The sequence below is a fragment of the Scardinius erythrophthalmus genome (genome assembly GCF_964197995.2).
Source record: "Scardinius erythrophthalmus genome assembly, chromosome: 20".
Lineage (NCBI taxonomy): Eukaryota > Metazoa > Chordata > Actinopteri > Cypriniformes > Leuciscidae > Scardinius > Scardinius erythrophthalmus.
Window position 1 is genome coordinate 3,105,289 of NC_138240.1, and position 22,213 is coordinate 3,127,501.

Genomic DNA, 22,213 nt, shown 5'->3' on the forward strand with positions numbered 1-22,213 from the left:
TTAATAGATTGCTGCGCCAATCATGTCAGCCTGGGCTAAAGCTGACGATGCTGATCCTGTTTCTTCTTTCTCCTGTTTTAGAATGCCATGCTTTGTGCCACCCGAAATGCTCCCCGTACCTCCCAGCCACCTGTGGCGTTCCCACCGAGTACGCGCTGCATCTGTCCGAGGCTCTGTGTCGGGAGAAGGGAAGCACCTCCGGCCTGAAAGACGCTGGCGGACACATGAGGCTGGAAGGATGGCTGAAGCAGCCCAGGTGAGCATGTGACCTCAGGTCTCCTGCTGCAAACAAGTCAAGTCACCGTCATTTATATAGCGCTTTTAACAATATAGATTGTTTCATAAAGCAGCTTTACAGTGATAATAGGAAATTACAGTAAAAGAGATTGTTTTGGCTTTACAGCAGCTCTAGAATAAAGTTGTTGTCCTGCTAAAGTTAGTTTTGATTGATTGATTCACTTTCGTTGCAAAGATCATTAGTTATTAACTTAGAGGCCGCTAACACGACAGCGTTCTAACAGAAAACAGAAAACCCTTAAAGGATTAGTTCACTTTCAAAAATTTTTTTGCTGATAATTTACTCACCCCGATGTCATCCAAGATATCCATGTCTTTCTTTCTTCAGTGGAAAAGAAATTAAGGTTTTTGAGGAAAACGTTCCAGGATTTTTCTACACAGAATGGACTTCAATGGCAACCAACTATACCAGTGTTCAAAGAAGGTTCAAATGTCCGTCTCAATGCAGCTTCAAAGTCTCGACACGATCCCAGTCGAGAAATAAGAGTCTTATCTAGTGAAACGATCGGCCATTTTCTAAAAAATAAATAAAAATATATATATATATATACTTTTTAACCACAAATGCCCATCTTGTACCATCTGTGAGATGCGCCACGTATTACATAATCAAATTGGAAAGGTCACGAAAAAAATATAAGATGTCGGACGATTTTGAAGTTGGAGGAGAAAATGAGATGGAGTTTTTCACCCTTTTGAACCAGAGAACAGACAAATAACTTAGACAGATGACGTGACGTGTGACCTTTCCAACGTGATGACGCAATGCGTGGCATATCTCAGAGATGCATATCTCATTTGTGGTTAAAAAGTATTTATATATAATTTTTTTTTTAAATGGCCGATCGTTTCACTAGATAAGACTCTTATTTCTCGACTGGGATCGTGTCGAGACTTTGAAGCTGCATTGAGACGGACATTTGAACCTTCTTTGAACATTGGTATAGTTGGTTGCCATTGAAGTCCATTCTGTGTAGAAAAATCCTGGAATGTTTTCCTCAAAACCTTAATTTCTTTTCGACTAAAGAAAGACATGGATATCTTGGATGACATCGGGGTGAGTAATTTATCAGCAAAAAATTTTTTGAAAGTGAACTAATCCCTTAATGCGCTCCGGCTGCTCATTCGCACAACAACAGTGCCTGGTGGCTCGAGAACACAAACCTTGAAATAGGTTCCAAGGTGCAAGCATTGAATAAAAACAAAAACAAAACGTTATTTCAGCGTAAACTTCAAAAACGCAAGTCTGTGAAAACGATGACGGCGTGCACATGCATATTACGCGTTTAGTCTATAGGTATGCGCATTTGAATATATATGCGCGCAGGCGTGTAGTCTCACTTTACAAATTGACTTCAACAAATGACTTGTCTGGTCATAAAAATGTTCAAATACCAAAAGGGAGGAAAACGTGAATGCTAAATGTGCCTGGAATTGTGGTTGTTCTCCTGCAGAAATGGGAAGCGTGGTCAGGGCTGGGAGAGGAAGTACGTGTTGTTGGATGGATATAAAGTGATCACGTACGAGACAGAACCAAGAGACGGTCTGTGAATATTCTTGCTTTTCCCAATGTGCATCAGTTCAGTTTGCACACTGCATGTTATAACAGAACAACAGTTCATCCCTGCTGGAAAATCTTGAATCATACCCGCTTACGGTGGTCTTGCTGAAGGTTGGATTGTAGTAGCTTGTGTTTTATCCTGACCAAGCTGATCAACAAATCAACCATCTAGACATAGAAGACCAGCTTGAGGAGGTCTGCTGGTCTGACAAAACCCCTCTAAAACCATCAATCCAAACCAGTCTGACCAGCGGAAACCAGGTTTATGGCCAATGTTGTAAATTCTATTTCTGATTTATGAAAACTTGCAGATTTTATTTCTGATCTGTTCATTTTATTTCATTCAGTGTATGGAAAGTGATAAAAAGCAAATCAGACTTGTGTATGGTTGTGTATTTAACTTGAATTTGATTAAAAAAACACTTTTTCTAGCTGGGAATGACCATAAATGACCAGCTAGAAACCATGTTAAACTAGTTACCACCTTAATCAAGCTAGTTTGATCTGTTTTCCAGCAGGGAATATGTTCGACAGGTATGGAATGTTGTGAATGATGTATAATCTGTCCTCTCAGAGTCGGTGAAGGCGCTGGATGAGTTTGAGTTGTGTCTCGCTGATGGAGACGTGACTGTTCATTCTTCTGTCGGAGCCTCTGAGCTGCCCAACACTGCCAAGACAGGTGACAAACCTTCTGAGGAATTACAGAGTGTCTATTTACACTAAGTGCAAAAAGCCCGGCTTTTTAGCAGAGGCTATTTACACTAACTCCGCCCACTGACGTCTGATTGGGCCAGACAAAAGTACGGAAGACGCTGGATCGTCATTAGTAGCATTAGTGTAGGGGTAAGACAGACGCGTGGCAGAAAGTTTTGATGGAAATCAACCCGAGTTCGAAGTTCGAGTTCCTTTTGCCGAACTTGTTCCCTTTTGCCATCATGCATCAGATCGTTAAAGTATTTCTTTTCAATAGAAAATATTTGAAAAGTGGAAATAAACGTGTTTAATAATAAAATGTTTATCGGTTAGGGTAGGGAGGGCTTTATTGTCCCAATAAGGTGGCATCCATTTAATAATTTTAATAAATATAATCATTTACCCTGTTATTATTGCATACCATTTAATGTACAACAACACTGAGGTGCAAATGGTATCTGCCAGTGCCACTATTTATAAGTTGAAATAGCATCTAACTACTATTTGCACTTATTGGCCTACTTCTATAGTTTAAATAGAATCTATCACTATTTTCACTTAGTGTAATTAGAATCTATTGATACTTAAACTTAGTGTAAATAGCATCTGTCATTAAGAAAATATGCTATTTTTACTTAGTGCAAATAGCCGCTACCCAAAAAAAATCTGGTAATGATTATTAGAGCACATTTGACAAGAAAATACTATTTCAGTCTTTTTACTCAAAAACTTCGTTTAGTTCAATGTATTACTTTCCATTTCTTTGTAATTAATTGTGAATTTTTTTTGGATGTGGATTCAGAAAGTAGCCGATGACTGGAGGAAGAAACGTGTTTTCCTGTCCTCTAACATGCACATTTGTATGCGCTCAGATGTGCCGTACGTGATGAAGTTGGAGTCGTCTCCTCAGTCGACGTGCTGGCCCGGTCAGACCCTGTACCTCATGACTTCAGGGTTCTCGGAGAAGCAGCGCTGGGTGGCCGTGCTGGAAGCCATCGTGGCCAGCAGTCGTGGAGCGAGAGAGAAAGCTGAAGCAGATGCTGTGAGTGAGACGAACCAGAAACACCACTCGTTCTGACATTTAAAGAGCGTGTGTGACGATATAGGGGGAAAACATTTTAACTGTACAGATTGGCACAGTCTGAAGTGTACAGTATATCTTGAATGCACTGCGATTCTCTTTGAATAAAAATGGCTGCGAAGTGCATAAAATATAAAATGTATGTTTTAAACACTTTTGCATGCTCATGATGGTGTTTTTGTACAGAAATTGTTGGGTAACTCTTTACTCAAGCTAGAAGGAGACGACCGTCTGGATATCAACTGCACCCTTCCATTGACTGACCAGGTATCTGTGTCAATCCCCTAATTTTACTCTCAATCGGTTTGAATTTTCAAGGTTTATTCCTTTATTTTCAGTCTATGTTAGTCTGATACACAGTCGTCGGGTTATCTTGTTTTTGTCCTCAGATCGTGTTGGTTGGCTCAGAGGAGGGTCTCTACGCCCTGAACGTGATTAAAAACTCCCTCACTCACATCCCGGGACTGGGATCCGTGTTTCAGATCCACATCATCAAGGACCACGACAAGCTGCTGATGATCGTGGGTGAGCTGAGAGATCGTGAACCATTACTGCGGGTTTCAGAAACCAAAACTAAAGGATTCTGACTAAGAGCCCTTGCAACATTGACAAAAGTACCATAATATCATGCATTTTTGTCCTATTTATTCCTGAAGCTCAAACAGTAGAGCATGGTGCCTGCAACACCAAGGTCATGGGTTCGATTTCAAGGGACTGCATGAACTAATACAAATGTATACGCTTTAGATAAAAACGTCTGGCAAATGCATAAAAAAATGCATATTGTTTGGCTATATCAAAAGCGACTTGTGAATTCAAGGTAAAAATATTTTTCAGTTTGTGGATTCCGTGCAAATTCTTAAAATTGTAAATACCTTCATGAAAATACCTTGGTACATCATTAGGTATTAATCAAAATGCCATGGCATTATTGCAGTACTGTTTTGCAAGGGATGCATGTGAAATAAGTGGATTATGATGATGTGTTGTAGGGGATGAGCGGGCGCTGTGTCTGGTGGAGATTAAGAAGGTGAAACAGTCTTTGTCCCAGTCTCACCTCCCCACACTGCCAGAGATTGTGCCATATATCTTTGAGACCGTCAAGGGCTGTCATCTGTTTGCCACAGGCAGGGTAAGGCCGTGTGTTTTACTGCATTTGCAACTTCCACTATTTTTAGTGCAATGTGTTGCATCATGCCCTTTGTGACATGTAACCCAACAGATTTGTACCTTACACAGTATTTTGTGTCTACTCTTGCTTTAGATAGAAAATGGTCCATGCATTTGTGCTGCAATGCCCAATAAAGTCACGATTCTGCGATACAACGACAATCTGAACAAGTTCTGTATACGGAAGGCAAGTAACGTTTGAGATTCTTGAAGCAAAAGAACTCGTCTTTGCAGCTGTTTGCTAAATTTGATGTGACAGTGGTTGATGTGCTTTGCTTTCTAAACTCCTTCACACGGACACACCTCTAATGATCCTTCTCTTCATCTCTCAGGAGATTGAAACGCTCGAGCCGTGCAGCTGCATCCACTTCACCAGCTACAGCATCATCATTGGTACCAATAAATTCTACGAGATTGAGATGAAGCAGTGTGTTCTGGATGGTAGGTATTACAGTGACGGTCCTGTGAGCCAGTTAGATGAGGGTCAGACCTCAGTCTCCTGTATCATCGGGGATGTAGATGTGATGGATCTGTAATTTAAAAGCATTTCGCTAGTCATTTTCTCCACATTTGCATGTTCCAGTGCAGATATCAGGTTGGACCGGCTGGCGGGCCATTTGTGAGAACATGATCAGGCACTTATAATTTGTAATTGTGCATTATGTAAACAGCGTTTTGCATGATGGGCTGTGTTTGGCAGAGTTCCTGGACAAGAATGACGTGTCGCTGGCGTCCGCTGTGTTCACTGGATCCTCCCACTGTTTCCCCATCTCCATCGTCCAGGTGTCCAGCACTCCACAGAAGGAGGAATATCTGCTCTGCTTCCACGGTCAGACACCCGTCACACCGTCTAAACTACAGCCGTCTCCTATTGCATGACAATATTAAAGCAATAGTTGAGACAAAATCATTATTTACTCACCGTCATGTTGTTCCAAACACGTTTGCTGCTGTTTTTTCCTGTAATTTATGTATGAACTATGCCCTTTGTTCTGTTTTATTGAATACTCAGTTTTCTATCAGTGCAATACTTGACTTTACTTTCCATTGTCAATGTGGTGAATGAAATGAAATCAACCTATTTCTTTGATTAACCAAAAGTTAAGACAAAACAATCAAAATAACTATATTAGTCATAAAACCTTATTTATAACTGAAATAAATAAGGTATTTTGAAATTTTCTACAATTGTATTTATAATTGGATGCTGCCAGCTGCAGAATTAAACATTAAATGTGACGACAATGCAACATGCTACATTATGAAACATTTTTTACAATTTTATTGCTGAAAACTCCATACTACTCCATCTATATTTTAGAAATAGTGGGTAGTATACAATAGCTACAGCCGGCACAGTTCCTAGATGAACAATACAATTAAAAAAAAAAAATTATTGATTTTTTTAAATTGTATTGATTTTTTTTACACTGTTTTCTATTAAATTTCTGATAACAGAGATCGGTGTGTTCGTGGATGCTTATGGTCGAAGAAGTCGTCCTGATGATCTCAAGTGGAGTCGACTTCCCCTGACATTCGGTTAGCCAGTCTTCTTTTTTTGACAAACCCAAATGTGCAAAATGTAATAATGTTCATCTTCAGTATGGATGCACTGATCATGATTTTTTTTTTAAGCAAATTGGCCAATTCTAATACTGGATTTTTTTTTGTTTTCTTCCTTTAAGGAAATTTATTTGTTGTTTATTTGCTCTATAACAGACCAAGCCTATATATATATATATATATATATATATATATATATATATATATATATATATATATATATATATATATATATATATATATATATATATATATATATATATATATATATATATATATATCAGTAGCCTTCTTGAAATAAGAAGCAACCACTGCATTTAATCATGACCCAAACAAAGATGCTTCAAACATGCAGAATGAGCAGTTGTTTTTATAATTGGATTGTATAATTTCAAGATTTAAAGCTAAAACAGAATGGCCTGACTTTAGCTTTGTGACAAAACAGCAGACGAACTGAATCCAAATGCAGATTCACTCTTTGACAGTAGGTGGCGCTAATGGAACATATATAGGATATAGCTTTTACCGCTGTACACAAAGCGGCGCTGCAAGACTGACACAAGACAGTCAGTTCCCTACAGAGATACATTCATATAACCCCCCACCCCCAATTCAATATTTATATATTTCATCCAATATTTCAGGCATCTCAAACAGTGAGCTAGCTGTGCCTGGTACAGTGTTTGTACCTGGTCTGTGTTAACGTCCTGTTTACAGATTTTATAATATTTCAACACAAAATAAATTTTGGGAAATGATTGCAATGCAGTTTGTGTGCAAGTCTGGAATAGAGATTGACTTAAAAAAAAAAAAAAAAAGAAGCAATTTATGTCCGGTCGACCGTGCATCTCTAATCTTCAGAGTCACTAACTGAAGCATCTGTCTGTTTCCAGCTTTCAGAGAGCCGTATCTGTTTGTGACCAACTTCAACTCGCTGGATGTCATTGAGATTCAGGGACACGCAGCTCTTGGGTAGGATGACAGAAACACTGCATGCACATAAGAAACCAGAATAACAGGAGGACTTGAGAGTGACACTAAATCCCCTTTAAAACAGGCCTCCCAGTTTCGCTCACCTGGACATTCCTAACCCCCGTTACCTGGGACCGGCCATATCGTCTGGCGCCATCTATCTGGCCTCGTCCTACCAGAACAAACTGCGGGTCATCTGCTGTAAGGGCAGCCTGGTGAGAGAGTCCGGGGAACTGCAGAGGACCGGCTCCAGCAGGAGGTGCGGGTTATTTACCACAATATATTAAACTTACAGTCCCGCTTTGAAATATGATTTAACGAGTTCTTAAATGGAGATGGTTTAGGAGTGTTTTATGTGAATTAATTACCTTCGGCACACGGCCGCTCATTTAGAAAACTCCAAATTCATCAACATTCCAACGAGGTTAAAAGATTGATGAGTGTATGCATGTGTTGTGAATTAAGTGAGAAGTTAAAATGTATGTATAAATATGAGTAATGTACGCAATTATTAGTGAATGAGATTCAGTGTTTTTTTCATTTTGGTTCATTCTGAGCAGAAAACAGAGAGCCGGAAACATTAAAATACAATGAACAATAATGTTGTAATCTGAACATACTATTTGTGTATTTATGTATTTCTGGCAAAATGAGAAGAAAAAGGATGACATGTTTGCTAGATCTATAATCTGACATGATTGCCACAGTGTTTTCTGTACCGTGTTATGTTCATATTATTTAATGTGATATTGTAGTATTAGTATGTATTAATATTTTGAATGATCTTTTATTTTTATATTTTCTTTTTAATTTAAGTGTAATACTTTTTTTAATTGAACTTTTATCTTTCATTTATTTATTTTCATTTTTACTTCTAGTAATTTTAACACTTCAACGTGGACTTATTTTATTTCAATTAGTTGCCATGGCAACATTTCTAAGTTTTTCATCTAATAATTGATATTTTATTTTACTTCAGTCTTATTTCATTTAACAATATACATTTTTTAAATTTTTAGGTAACAATAACAGCACAGGTACTGGACAGGTGAACTCCTTCCTGCCGTAAAAGCAAACAGGCAATGAAAGGATTCAGCCAATAGCAAGTGATGTAATTCTGTTAAAAAAACATATTCAATCTGAAACGGTTGCAACAACTTTCTTTCATGTTCTGCCAAAAGTCACTTTTCCATTCCATTCCTAATCCCAGCAAAAACTGACGTCTGTTATAAAATTGCTGCTCCTTTCATTGTTTAAAAGCAATCAAATATTTGAGCTTGTGCATTTCAGTGATCTTCCCACGGTTCAAGGGATTCTCGCTGAGAACATCCCTTACCTGTGGAAAAATCACACAACGCGTTGAGTTGCTTAAAGGGATAGTTCACCCAAAAATTTTAATTAGCCCATGATTCACTCACCCTGAAGCCATCCTAGGTGTATACGACTCCTTTCAGACGAATACAATCGGAGTTATATAAAAAAATGTCCTGGCTCTTCTAAGCTTTATAATGGCAGTGAATGGGTGTATGTTTTTGGAAGTCCATCAAAGCGCATCCATCCATTATAAAAGTGCTCCACACGGCTCTGGGGGGGTTAATAAAGGCCTTCTGAAGCGAAGCGATGCGATTGTGTATGAAAAATATCCATATTTAAAACTTTATCGACTAAAATAACTAGCTTCCAACAAATGGCCGTACGCATTGATTTACGGCGAAAGAGCAACTCTTGAACTTGACGCACAACGTAATGACGAACGCAGTTGACAAACCCTGTTTGTTTGAACCGCGAGAGGCGTCAAAGCTTACGCTACTCCTACATCTACGTCATACATCGTCCAGTGTTGCTCTTTTGGCGTTAGTCGACTTGCGTACGTCCGTTTGCCGGAATCTAGTTATTTTAGTCCATAAAGTTTTAAATATGGATATTTTTCTTACACAAACACATCGCTTCACTTCAGAAGGCCTTTATTAACCCCTGCAGAGCCGTGTGGAGCACTTTTATAATGGATGGATGCGCTTTGATGGACTCCCAAAAACATACACCCATTCACTGCCATTGTAAAGCTTGGAAGAGCCAAGACATTTTTTAATACAACTCTGATTGTATTCGTCTGAAAGAAGAATGTCGTATACACCTAGGATGGCTTCAGGGTGAGGGCTAATTAAAATTTTTGGGTGAACTATCCCTTTAATGCTTGAATATTTCACATGCACATGCGTATCCGTGCATCATGCATTTACCCAAATCAGCCATTAATCTGACCTCCACAGCAGCCCAAACAAGCGTGGGCCGCCCACGTACAACGAGCACATCTCCAAGCGCCTGGCCTCGGGTCCCGGGGCCCAGGAGGGGCCGCTTCACCGCGAGCCCAGCACTCCTCACCGCTACCGCGAGGGCCGTACCGAGTTCCGGCGGGACAAATCTCCGGCCCGGCCTCTGGAGCGCGAGAAATCCCCCGGTCGAGCTGTGCTAGACAGCCGAAGAGAGCGCTCGCCCGGGCGCTTCGAGAGCAGCGGCAGCGAGAGAGACCGAGAGCGCTCGCGGCTTCACACTAGCTCTGTACGCACCCAGCTGACGCCCGTCAACAAGGTACGCACGAGACACTGCCACGTTAACTGTGTATCCTTCTAGGGATACAAACCTCAGGTTTGGCGATGTTCATGCATGCACAAATACATGAACATCCGCTGCTTAGTTAAATTCCTTCTAGTTATGGCCTCAAACAGGGTGCACAGTTAATGCCCAGTCTCTGGGAAAATCAGCATCCTTTGCAGCAGTAATGATGTTTCTGCGTCAGACAGGGAAGTGTTGAAGTGACCTCTTTATCCTGGTGGTGGTGTAGGTTTGGGACCAGTCTTCAGTCTGAGAACGTCCCGGAGGGATGACGTAAGAGCCATCGTCCACTTCCAGCGTGGATTTAACAGGCGCTCCGTAAAACTCTGAACTGTATCATCTCATGCCTGTAACCGTGAACCGAGCCATGTTGTTTCACTCGAGTCTGGGACATTGTGCTGCTGATGTTGTAAAATCTGTCCATGCTGTAACCATTCATGAAGGTCCATTGTGAACTGCAGTTTTTTGGGCGAAGACCTTGAAGGAATATCTCGGGTTCAGTGGAAAAACTCTATGATAGCATTTCGTGGCATAATGGCCATCACCACAGAGAATCATTTAGACTCTCTTCCATTCTTTTTTTGGGGGGAGTACAAATTGTGGTTACAGTAATACATTTACAGTGGAAGTAAACAGGACTATATGACTTTAAGGCAAGACACTACAGGCAAAACCCATTGATTTCTTCAGGCACTGGCTGAGATTTTGGGCTATTTTGCTTCTATAACTTGCTTCTATCAGACTTGAGGAAAGTAAACATCCAAAATACACATTTGGGCAATTCCACGCAAAACTGTCACATCCATAACGCCAACTCAATGCCATGTTATTGAGTTGGCGTTATGGATGTGACAGTTTTGCGTGGAATTGCCCATTTAACTGTTTAGTAGACATTATCTATTAGCAATTACAATACATATCTCTAAAAGTGGTGTTTTTTTCCCCAGAAATCTGCAGCACTTTCACGTTTTATTCATATTTATTTACTTAAGGTAAATGTTAATATAGTATTTGCCTGATGACTTGTATAACATTTTATTCCTGAAAACATTACAAAAAACAGTAGTTTCTGATTTATGAAAAACTTCAACTCTAATACGTGAACAGAATGAAACAAGAATCTGGCTTTTTCCAATGTTCATATTTCTGTTCTGTAAATGTATCCACATTAGTTAATATTTAATTATTGAATATACATGACTTTCAGAAAACATAATAAAACAGTAATAAAACTTCCATTTATTGGCTGGGACACTCTACGTGTTATTTTTTCTTCATGTAAACGGGCTCATTCTAGTATTCCACATTTACTGGTTTTACATAATCATAACTGAAGTTATTTTATTGGATATATAACTGCACTGACCAGTTTAGTGAGCAATTTTAGCTCGCATTAAAAATTTAGCTACTTTCATTGATCTTGTAACCACCATTTTTGGTTTAGATAAAATTATGATCTGTGGTAATCAGCAAACCACAAATGCTTTAGAGCTATATTGAACCCGGGATATTCCTTTAACCACATGATTAGCACATTGTAAATATGGTGATTTAAATTTTTATAGCTAAACGGAACTTGACTGATGAAGCAATGAAGTCTATTTTTTATGCTATTAAACTGTTTGTATAGACAGTTGAAATGGGTTTCCTACAGAAAAGTACAGAAAAGGTTTTATTTCCCTTAATGTTGTATGCTAATGTGGTAAACAGTCAATTTGGCTGCTCTTAATTAGTTTGTCCGGTTTTTTAAGATATATTTGACTGACATTATCGAACCTACTGCACATTGTATATTTTTATGCTAATAGAGTTTGAGCTTGTAAATCTTTTTAAGGAGACACGTCATGTTCTCGCTACAACAAGTGTCCTTGTGATGTTCAAGTGAACTTATATCGTATTTTGTTGGAAATAACGAAGCTTTCGTCGACACACAGCAGCAAATCCACGGGGCTCTTCTGGAAATTTCTGCTGCTTTCTCGTTAACGGACGTCGTCCTGTTGAGCTGTGTGATCACGTCCGGTAGGGTTTGTAGAAGACCTGTCGTTCCTCGTGGGATATGAAGCTCAGTTAGCGGCTTTTCGAGTTCACGGGTAATTGTAACTAAACGCCTGAGTGATCCTATCAAACGCATGATAAATCTGACTTGGGGCGTCCCGTTATGTACTACCTTAATATTGATAATCGATGTTTTTCAACCTACAAGGCTGCTTACCTTGAGCTTTCTTTTTTGTATAAAGAAATGACACTATATTAAACACTAATAAAGTATGAGCCATACCGTATTCTTAGCGTTGAGTCATTTATTTATTATTTATTTTTTGGGTCTGTCAGAACATCACGTGTTCACAAGCAAGCGCTTTTCAATCCATTAAAGGGGTGGTTTAATGCCCTATTCATACGATGTAAAATAAGTCTCTGATGTCCCCAGAGTGTGTATGTGAAGTTTTAGCTCAAAATACCCCAGATATTTTTATATAGCATGTTAAAGTTGTCACTTTTTGAGGGTGAGCAAAAACGCACTGTTTTGTGTCTGTTCCTTTAAATGCAAATGAGCTGCTACTCCCGGCACAGCGGGCGGAGCTTCAACAGCTTGTGTCCTTTTACCTCACACAGACATGCACTGAACATGTCAAAAATTTACAGACTTTTAAGTTCGAACCGGAGTCAATGATGGAGAGACTCAAGAAGAAGTGACAACATGTAGAAGCAACTGAACATTTCTGAATGGTTAGTTGACGAATTTATGTTGCTGATGTGTAGTTATCTTCTAGTCATTGATTAGCATATTCTGTCTTGATAATCTATAAATCGTGTTCAGGGGCGGGGTTTATGTAAATTTTAGGGTTGGTGATGTCACTAACCCGGAAGGAATGTGATGAAGTCCCTACCAGCCGTTTGTTGTAGTCCTTAAAAAGCGATTTCTTTAAAAGCAAATATCTCCCTTTGCTTTGAACTTTGAGCGTTGTAACTTTGCAGATTTTGTTTATCCTCAAACAGCAACATTACACACTAACTAAAGTTAAAGTGAAATCATAATAATCAACCACCCCTTTAACTATTCATCATCCGAGTCCAACCGCTGGGATTGAGGGATTTGAAAGCGGTGCATCATTATGTATTATTATTTACATTTCAAAACCATAAGTTTTCACTTTTAATTGTTGCCATGTTATTTCTGAGCTAACAGCATTGCATATAAAGTAGGCCTACTTTATTTAAAAATGTGCACCATTTGTAATATAAATGTAGAACATATACAGCCAGTACAACAGTATTTCATATAAAAACACGCAGTTAAACAAGACAACGCTCTTCATCACCACTGTAATGTAATGCTACAGAATGTCAATCTATTGACTGCTGGTCCATTCATGCACCACATTTCATTTATTAACTCTTTTGTAACCTATTATTGGTCTCATTTTTCTCAACCTTATGTAACCCCGACCCTTTTCAGCTCTCCGCTCGTTGTGTTCTGTCTTCCAGTTTGCAATTCCACAGCATGAAGATCTTACAGATTTATAAATGAACTAAAATCTTGCCGTTCTACTGACATTTGTCATGACATCCACTTCAAATGTTACAATGCTCATGATAATTTGTTCAAATAAGCAATAAATAAATCCACTTTACCAGCTAATTATTCTTCGACAGTGATACCATGGAAGCTACCACAAAAACACAAGATCAAACACTAAATTCTAAAGATGGCTGAGCACTTGCTTCTCTGGCGCATAAGGTCTATAGTATGAACAACCCCATTTGTAAAAAGCATATCGAGGCTGTTTAATGGGTCAGATACAAAAGCTCGTTTATTTTTATAATGTATAATTAGCTTTTTCTGTCTCTAATTAAACAACCAAGATTTGGTAAGTGGTCTGTGTAAATAAACATCAAATAAATGTGGTTTAAATGCATTATATGCAGTTAAATGTCAATGTAAACGAGGCTCTAGTTTATTAGTTTTATACATTTTCACTGAAAGTTAATGTTAAAGCCTCTAAGGAATACTTTAAGCAAGAAGATTTTATATCAACAACTTTAATGGAGAAAGATTTATTATAGTGGAGTTAAATGAGCAGAAGTGTACACTGATGTTATTGACTAAATCAGGATTTCTCAAACTGGGTGTTTGCGAGGAAGTTCATGAAAAGCAAATGCTAAATGTATAATTATAATAATTAAAAAAAAACAATAAAAATGATATAACATTTTAATAAAAAAAAACTAAAAAGATTCAATATTTGAATTGTTTACCTGCCTATGTGACCAGTTGTTACATTATTAAAATATTAACTTACAATCTCAGGCGGACTTCAAGTAAACATTTTAGGTAAAAGGGGTTTGGCTGAAAAACAGTTTGTGAATCTTCGTTTGTGACGGTGCAGTGTAAACACAGTCGGATCAGTGAATTGAGTCCAGGAGTCGGTTCAGTTGGAATTCCACTTTGTTTAATTCTTACAGAAATCTGCAACAGTGTATTTCTGATGATTACCAATGTGCAAAATACAAACCCATGGAATTTACTCTTTCTGGAAAAAAAAAAAAAAAAGTGATTCACATTCATGGATTGGCGTTAATGCAAAAGCTGTCGCACCGGTGACACTGAAAGCACTCTTGCACCGACTTCCACCAAGAGGAGCAGAGGTCATCAGCTTTAGGAATTAACGCCCATCATCACGGCCCTAAACTCTCAGGAGCTTCCAGGTCATTATAACATCAGCTGGCGAGCCCAATGTCAAGGTTATAGTTCACCGCAAACAATTCAAATTGTCATTATTTACTCCCTTGCTTGCTGTAGTTTAACTTTTTCATTGAACTCTTTTCCATATAATAGTGATCACATCCATCAAGCTCCCAAAAAAAGACAAAAGCAATACAATAAAACTTGCAGTCGCTATGAACTGTCATTACATGGAAAAGAGTCGCATGAAGATTCTCCGAATTCTGAGGGTGAGTAAACGTATTATCAGGTGAACTCTGGCTGAAAGATCGGCTGATTGAGGGAAACGTCAGAATTAACCTCCAAAAAAAAGTGGATAAACTGGGAAAGGCAAGCTAAAGAGATTTTGATTGTGATTTGTGCGTCATTTCTCAAATGTGTGTGTGTGGAAGGGGCTTCATCTTCAGTGCAAAGGCAGCTCACACCCATCAACACTGATTATCCTGTGGTGTATCAATTGTCAGGATTGAACATACAATTCAAACAAAAACTTGATAATAAATAAGTGTTGAGAGCGCATAAAAAAAAACAAAAAAAAAACATCTGGGGCAATAATGCAGCATATCACATACATCTCTCTCCACATACGACTGTTCAGCATCACTGGGAGGACAAAAATAAGAAATACATTAAAAGAAAAGCCCCAAATGGCTACAACTGGGGAAAACAACACAACTTATATTTGGTGACTAATTTAGTGAGCCACTACTCAAGAATTCTATACAATTTCTCATCTTAAAAGCTATAAGTCTCGTTCTTATATCATTCTAATATATTATCTCATTTGTCTCGCATGTATGTTACAAAAAAAAAAAAATAAAGCATTAGTGAGAAGGTCTCAGAAGCAGACGTGTCTAAACCAGCCGGCGTCCACACAGCAGATCAGAAAGACAAGAGCGCCCTCTAGCGGCCCGTGCTGACATCACTTCCTGTCACTATACAGTCAACATTAGAGAGAAAGTTAATGGTTTCTATTTGAGAACGTACTTTGGAGTAACTAACCAAGAATCTGGAAATTTGGTGCATTCAAACCCTAGACTGTTTGAATGCTGTGTGGCACCCAGAATCACTTGTGCAACCTCAAAAAGAAAGGGAAAAAAAAGCAGATTGTTGAAAGACGAGATGAGAACTCAAAAAACAAAGCTAGGATCTTGCGGACTCGTCCCAGAAGCACCTTTCACCCTGTGATCTTTGTGAGATGACGAGGGAGGAAACCCTACTCTCGCACGCCGTCCGCTGGTTGGTGAAAACCTTCCCTCTGTGCAGCAGGTACAGGACAAGTGTCATCGCAAACGAAGACAAGCTCTCAATCGTAACCCGCCTCCGCAATATAAGTCTCTTCTGCAAACGCCAACTGAAAGTGCTAAGCCTCCTCTCCTCCCTGGACGACTCTCTGTGCGTTCCACATCGTTCCATATATACATGATTCCCTTTCGGGTGGGAAAGAAGCGACTTCAGTCTGTGGAGCTTCTACCTCTCGTCCTGTGGGTCCTCGGCAGTTGTCCGTGTGCAGGTCTGGGATCAGTTGGAGCTGGCCGTGATGGGTTTGTCCAGCTCCATCTCCAGAGCCGATGCGGGAACCTGCAGGTTGCTGAAACACGACCTACACACACGACTGGGCTCGAACAACTGCTGGCTTGGCACCGGGATCTTCTGATCGCAACAGCTGGCACAGAACACATTCCCACAATTCCTGCAGGGGGCGGTAGAGGTTGGGGAAGTAGAGAGAGAGAGAGCGAGAGACAGAGGAGGAGTGGGGAGTCAGAGAAAAAAAAAGAATCGAATTAGTACCTTTAAATCACTTCTAGAATTTAAGCTACCTAGAATATATAAGACGTTTTTTTTTGTAGCATTAGAACTGAATGCACTACATTTAAAACAATTAAACCTACAGAAAAAGCACTATAATTTAAAATAACAATAATGAGGATATGAATGCTTTCAAACTGAATGCACTACATTTTTGAAATATAATAAAAATAAGAATTATTCTTATTGATATTATTTAGATAAAATCTGATCACTAAGAAAGCTCCTCAAATAAATACATAGCGATAGCCATAATTTAAACACATTTTACTAGTAACATTGTACAAAATATATAAATATTAAAAAGTTCCCGATCACGTCCTGAACAGGAAACGACAGTGTTAAAGTGTTAATGGTGGGAGGGGTTTCTTCAGGTCTGGACGAAATGAAGCCCAGACACATGCAGACTTACTGCAAGAAAACATCTAATTACTGTAATCACAAAGGAGTGAGAAGAGGTGCATCATCAGCGCCACACACTGTGTGTTATACAGAATCATGCAGCCCTTCATGTATTACCATCATACTCAAACACACATGCACAGCTGCATGGGCAGAGAGAACACACAAGGAGAGGCTTTACATAAAATCAATCACAATTTCCATCCATGAATCTCCATGACTTCCAGTTTCCCTGAGCCTTATCACTGAAAACAGGACTTTCTGGCTCTTATGAAGTGAGTTTGACGTAGTCTATAGAAATACTGCAGGTATATTCACAAATCATCATGGTACTGGCACCAGGAGCACAAGCACATTAACATGTGACCTCATTTACATGCCAAAGCCTGTGCAGTTGCAGTGTTAACTCAATTTACATGCAAAAAGACTAAACAAATCATTTTTCAAATATGGAAATATATTATAGGTCTAAAAAAACAGTGAGGGTGGAAAATGGTTATAGAAAAACTGAATTATGGCTGGATTTGGTGCAGGAAAACCTTAGAAAGGGATTTCAAGTGTCCATATTTGACACTTTTACAGCATTTTATTTAAAAGATTAGATTTATTTACACTACTGGTCTTGAAAGAAGTGTCTTCTGCTCACCAAGGCTGCATTTATTTGATCTAAAGCAAAAACAGATAAAGCAAAAACAGTAATTTTGTGAAATATTGTTACAATTTAAAAATAACTGTTTCCTGTGTGCATATATTTTTAAAATGTAATTTATTCCAGTGATCAAAGCTGAATTTTCAGCATCATTACTCAAGCCTTTAGTCACATGATCCTTCAGAAATTATTCTAATATGATGATTTGATGCTGAAGAACTAGAATTCTGTTGCTCAGGAGTCTTTGATTAATAAAGTTCAAAAGAGGCTTTTACATTTTTTTCCTATTATAGATGTCTTTACTGATTAATTTTATGCATTTCTTTATATATATATATATAAAAACCTTACTGACTACACTCTGAACATTAGTGAATGAATAGAAGACATGAAAATGAAAAGGCAAAACCCCTCTGTTCTCTCTTAGACTGGCTCTCTGGATCCTGTGTAATTACTACGGTACAATTTCCCCTAAACCATAACAGAGACGGCCCACTTCAACCCTATGAAGAGATGGAGGAGGAGAGGGTTAGGTCACTCTGAAGCGATGCAGGGTTAACAGGACATACGAGCCTGAGAATGACAGAGAGAGAGGGCAATTCTCACCAAACCTCTTCCATACGCTCCTTGCCTCTGTGGTACAGGAGGAGAAATGAACTTCAAATCCTAGTAGTGTAAAACCTAGTGAGATTTCTAACTAGAAAGCATTTGTAGGCATCACTGGCCTGACACAATTAAGGCTGTACCTTTGTTTTTAGGCCAAATCTAAGGATACTTTAACAGAATCCCAGAATGCATTGTGGCAAAAATCTTTCAAAATGGCAGATGGAGTTGAAAGAAATATAAGAGACTGCAAATAATATTTCATGCATTGCTGAAAATAACAATGTACTCAAATATTTGGTGATAGTCCATTTTAATTAGTTGGAACTCTACTACTATAAATTGAAGTATTTGTATATTTGTTTATTAAGTTTATGATCTTTTGCAATCTATCATGCACTTCACTATTTAGCATTTCAAATCAATCACTTGTTATGAGCTTCCATTTCAGTCAGAATGCTGCCTATGTAGACAGTAGGCGTTCAGAAGGAGCTTTCTGGTGCTAAAAACTGAAACTATGCTTGATATTTGCACAATTTCAATAGGAAACCATATTGCCGTTTACTCATCGGGGCAGTTTGTAAGAGTCCTCACAGTTGGGTAGCTTGTTTAATCTGCTGTGTTTACAAGTGCTGCTGTAATGAGTTAGGAGTCATGAAACATTTCTGTTTACTGGACGACCATTGGAATTTTAGAGAGGAAAAAAAAAAAACAAGGTTTTCCAGAGACGTCAAGAAGAAAGTGAGTCAACACTAATGCATCTGACCCTAAAAAAAGGTACATGTACATGGTACAAGAGCCAGAAAGAAATAGTAACAGAAAGAAGGCTGTAGAGATGTGTTCTTTGTGTGATGTTGTCGAACCTGCAGTGGTGCTTTCTAGTGGCCAGCCAGAATCCTCTCTCACAGCCGTAGCACTGAGCAGCCAGATGGTCCGGGTACCACCGGGTCACCTGCAACAAATACTGAGCTCTAAATAAAGGGACCAACTGGCTAATAACGACTTAAAAAATTGCATAAAATGGCATTCACAATGCATTACACAAGTAATGTGATGTATTTTCAAAATATTTTGATGAAAATCTAAATTTCTTTAGACTAACATGCAATGAGGAATCAGTTTTTAATAAGTAAATTGGGACACATTTAATGTCATAATTTCCTTAAAGTCAGCAGAAATATTATTAACATAAATTCTAAACTCTCAAATAATTGTTTATATACACTACTGTTCAAAAGTTTGGAGTCAGTAAGCTTTTTTTAATTCAGCAAGGAAGCATTAAATTGATCAAAAGTGACAGTAAAGACGGTATAATGTTACAAGAGATTATTAATTCAAATAAATGCTGTTCTTATTAATCCTGAAAATTATATTGATAATAATCAATGTTTTTTGAGCAGCAATTCGGCATATTGAATGAAGGATCATGTGACACTGAAGACTGGAGCAATGATGCTGAAAATTCAGCTTTGATCACAGGATATAAATTACATTTTGAAACATTGAAATATATGCAGTTATTTTAAACTAATAATATTTCACAAAATGACTATTTTTACTGTATTTTTGATAAAAATTAATGAAGCCTTGGTGAGCAGAAGAGACTACTTTCGAAAACATTGAAAAAACTTACCGACCTTATATTCTTTCTCCATACACCGGTGCAACAAATCCAAAGTCTTTCTAGTACAATAACAGTCATATAAACAAAACAAAGATTAAAGGTAGGGTAGGCAATGTTTTTCATAAACACTTTTTTGTTATACTGGTTGAAACTCTCTTCACATCCTGATAGCAATCAGTTGTGGAATTTGTCTACATATTAAAACATGTACATATATTTTCTCAGGTCTCAGGACCAAAAAATGTTAGTCCAATCTTTGCATTGGGTTCTAATGCAATGATACGATGTCCTACCTGCCTGTCAACCTATGTATTTGCATACTTCCGCGCATCTCACACGTCATCAGCGCGGCTATGCAACGAGCTTATGTTGAGTTCACGCCATGTCGTAACTGTAATTACGAGATGGCAGCCCGTGACGTTCTACTCGGAGCTGATCACATCTTTGGATTCGGATTTCTATGGCAATACTATCAATGGCGAAATGAATCTGCAGCAGTCAGGTGATGCAAGTCAGAGCTTTGCAAGTTTATTATCGTTATTGTTATGGTAATTTAACGTGTAACACTTTGCAGACTCTGCTCTGGCTGTGCTCATTCATGTGTTTTGGAGGAGGCGTAGCTTTGGAGAGCGTACTGAAGGGAGGGTGGGATCGTATGCTTTCAACGCTAGCTTGCTATTGCTAGCCTCTCTGAAATTGCCTACCCTACCTTTAAAATAAACACAGTCAAACTAGTTTAATTCTGTACCTCAGTGTCCTGCTTGTCCACCTGTTCCCAGCTGGCCTCAGAAAAGAGTTCAGTGCTGCAGCGGGACAGACAGTTGTGCTCCAGGTTGAAGTCGGAGTCTGTGATTGAGGTCTGACAAGAGAGATGGGGAAAAAAACGTCTGTTAAGATAAACCTAGCTGAAAAACACAAACCCAAACCATGCGAGGGGAATTAAACACTAGTGTGCACGGCTCACCACTTCATCTCCTATGTCTCCGTTGAGTCGCAGCATCCCAGCAGCCTGATGGCTCTCCAGACGGCTCCAGAGCTCCTGTACCTGCCTCTTCAGAGCGTCCACCTCCAGCTGGTGACCCGCTTCGATCTGCCGCAGCCTTTGCTGCACGGCGTCCGTGTGCAGGGTCAACCCGTCATCGTCGAGATGGTTTCGGACTGAAGGGGGCTCTGGGGGGCTGAAGCTCGGCCGGCCCAGAAACCCTAAGTGCAGGCAGCGATGGTGGGAGCAGGCGCCCCGTGCGTGGAGGGTCAGCGAGCCACAGCTAGCGAGTGACACCTGTCGGCTAAGCGTGGCCCGTTCCCCGTTTGTGCGTGGCGTGGAGGGCTCAGGGTCGGGGGAGTCTCCGTTACACACAGAGTGGAGGAGGTCAGTGGAGGGCGGAAAGGCACTGAGAGACGGCCGTTTAGGGGTGTTGTTTAAAGTCCTGGGAGCGCCTTGCGGGTTGGCTGCTGTGCGGAGACCCTGTTTGAGGCACGACGATTCAGCGAGGGCTTTGAGAGGAGGCGGAATAATTAAGGGTGCCAGACTCTCCTGCAAAACGCCCAAGTCCTCCGTGAGCGTTTCTGTGGAGCTCTCTAAAAGAGAAAGACGTTGCTCAATGACGTCTCGTCCTGGTGGTTTCTCGACTCCATGGCCGTTACTCAGAGTCCTGAGGCCATTGGGAGGGAAATTAGCCGTGCTACAAGAAGGGTTGTGTTCTTGTATCATGCATTTCTCGAGGGTTACTTCCTCCGAGTCTTGGCTTCCCGAGGTATCCTGGCTGAGAGCAGAAGACGACGCTTCAGAATTACCCTCTTCTGAACAATGGCCATTGACATTTCCATTTCCAAGGCTTTTAGCTTTGCTCTCCTGAGCATCCTCAATACCACTGTTACTTTCTTCTGAATGTGCAATATCATCACTCTTGATGATATCATCACTCTTAGCGTGGTCTGTCTTTGCGTCTCTGCGGCTATCTGATGCAGACTCGTCTTTTGTAGCTTCCTGGAGAATGTTCTCCATTTGGCCCATAGCCACACCCACTGTCAGCTCTGCCTCATCAACCCCCTCCATCATTGGCAATCTGACATCCTCAGGCCCCTCCCCATTCTCAGTTCCCCCACTGGGCAATGTTCCCATAATCCCCACCACGGTCTGTCCGTTGACCCTCTCGTCTGGATCTGGAGATGCAGCACCTTCAGTCCCTGTCCCAATGTTGAGCTCCAGAGATCTGCGATGGTCCTGCCATTTCTCATTCAAACTGGGGTCGCTGGAACGTCGATTGGAGGTCAGAGGGTTTCCAACTTCACAAGCGCTAGGCAAGTTTTCAAACGACCGGGTTTTAGGACGCCTGTGGGCACAAAACAAAACAAAATCAAGCTCAAGTCAACATGAAACACCATTTACATGTACTAAAATAAGTATATCCAACCTTACTATACTGTATGTACTATATAGCAGAAAACTGCTT

At 39.7% G+C, this 22,213-nt stretch overlaps 2 protein-coding genes across 14 annotated transcripts in view; one reads left to right on the top strand and one right to left on the bottom strand.

The window, feature by feature from the left end:
• citb (citron rho-interacting serine/threonine kinase b) overlaps positions 1-9,968 on the top strand; it is a gene marked incomplete at both ends in the record, with an annotated part of 53,939 nt that extends 43,971 nt beyond the window's left edge. Inside the window, 14 exons of the mRNA XM_081348091.1 lie at positions 82-256; positions 1,752-1,840; positions 2,433-2,537; positions 3,424-3,593; positions 3,819-3,899; positions 4,022-4,157; positions 4,625-4,764; positions 4,897-4,989; positions 5,135-5,243; positions 5,503-5,631; positions 6,261-6,341; positions 7,259-7,337; positions 7,423-7,596; positions 9,608-9,968. Coding sequence (XP_081204217.1) covers positions 82-256; positions 1,752-1,840; positions 2,433-2,537; positions 3,424-3,593; positions 3,819-3,899; positions 4,022-4,157; positions 4,625-4,764; positions 4,897-4,989; positions 5,135-5,243; positions 5,503-5,631; positions 6,261-6,341; positions 7,259-7,337; positions 7,423-7,596; positions 9,608-9,968 — 1,922 coding nt within the window. The remainder of the gene's footprint in view (positions 1-81; positions 257-1,751; positions 1,841-2,432; positions 2,538-3,423; positions 3,594-3,818; positions 3,900-4,021; positions 4,158-4,624; positions 4,765-4,896; positions 4,990-5,134; positions 5,244-5,502; positions 5,632-6,260; positions 6,342-7,258; positions 7,338-7,422; positions 7,597-9,607) is intronic.
• Positions 9,969-14,381: 4,413 nt separating this feature from the next.
• Positions 14,382-22,213, bottom strand: part of mtmr3 (myotubularin related protein 3) — a 34,948-nt gene continuing 27,116 nt past the window's right edge. For 2 of the 13 annotated variants that reach the window (XM_081349775.1, XM_081349774.1), the window contains 5 exons: positions 20,725-22,093; positions 20,509-20,619; positions 19,000-19,088; positions 17,497-17,550; positions 14,382-16,366 (listed from right to left, as the gene is read on the bottom strand). In XM_081349775.1, the coding sequence (XP_081205901.1) occupies positions 16,195-16,366; positions 17,497-17,550; positions 19,000-19,088; positions 20,509-20,619; positions 20,725-22,093 (1,795 nt within the window). In that variant the 3' untranslated portion in view covers positions 14,382-16,194. Of the gene's footprint in view, positions 16,367-17,496; positions 17,551-18,139; positions 18,167-18,999; positions 19,101-19,769; positions 19,820-20,508; positions 20,620-20,724; positions 22,094-22,213 lie in introns of all 13 variants that reach the window. The other 11 variants (XM_081349777.1, XM_081349776.1, XM_081349780.1 and 8 more) reach the window with 9 other exon arrangements.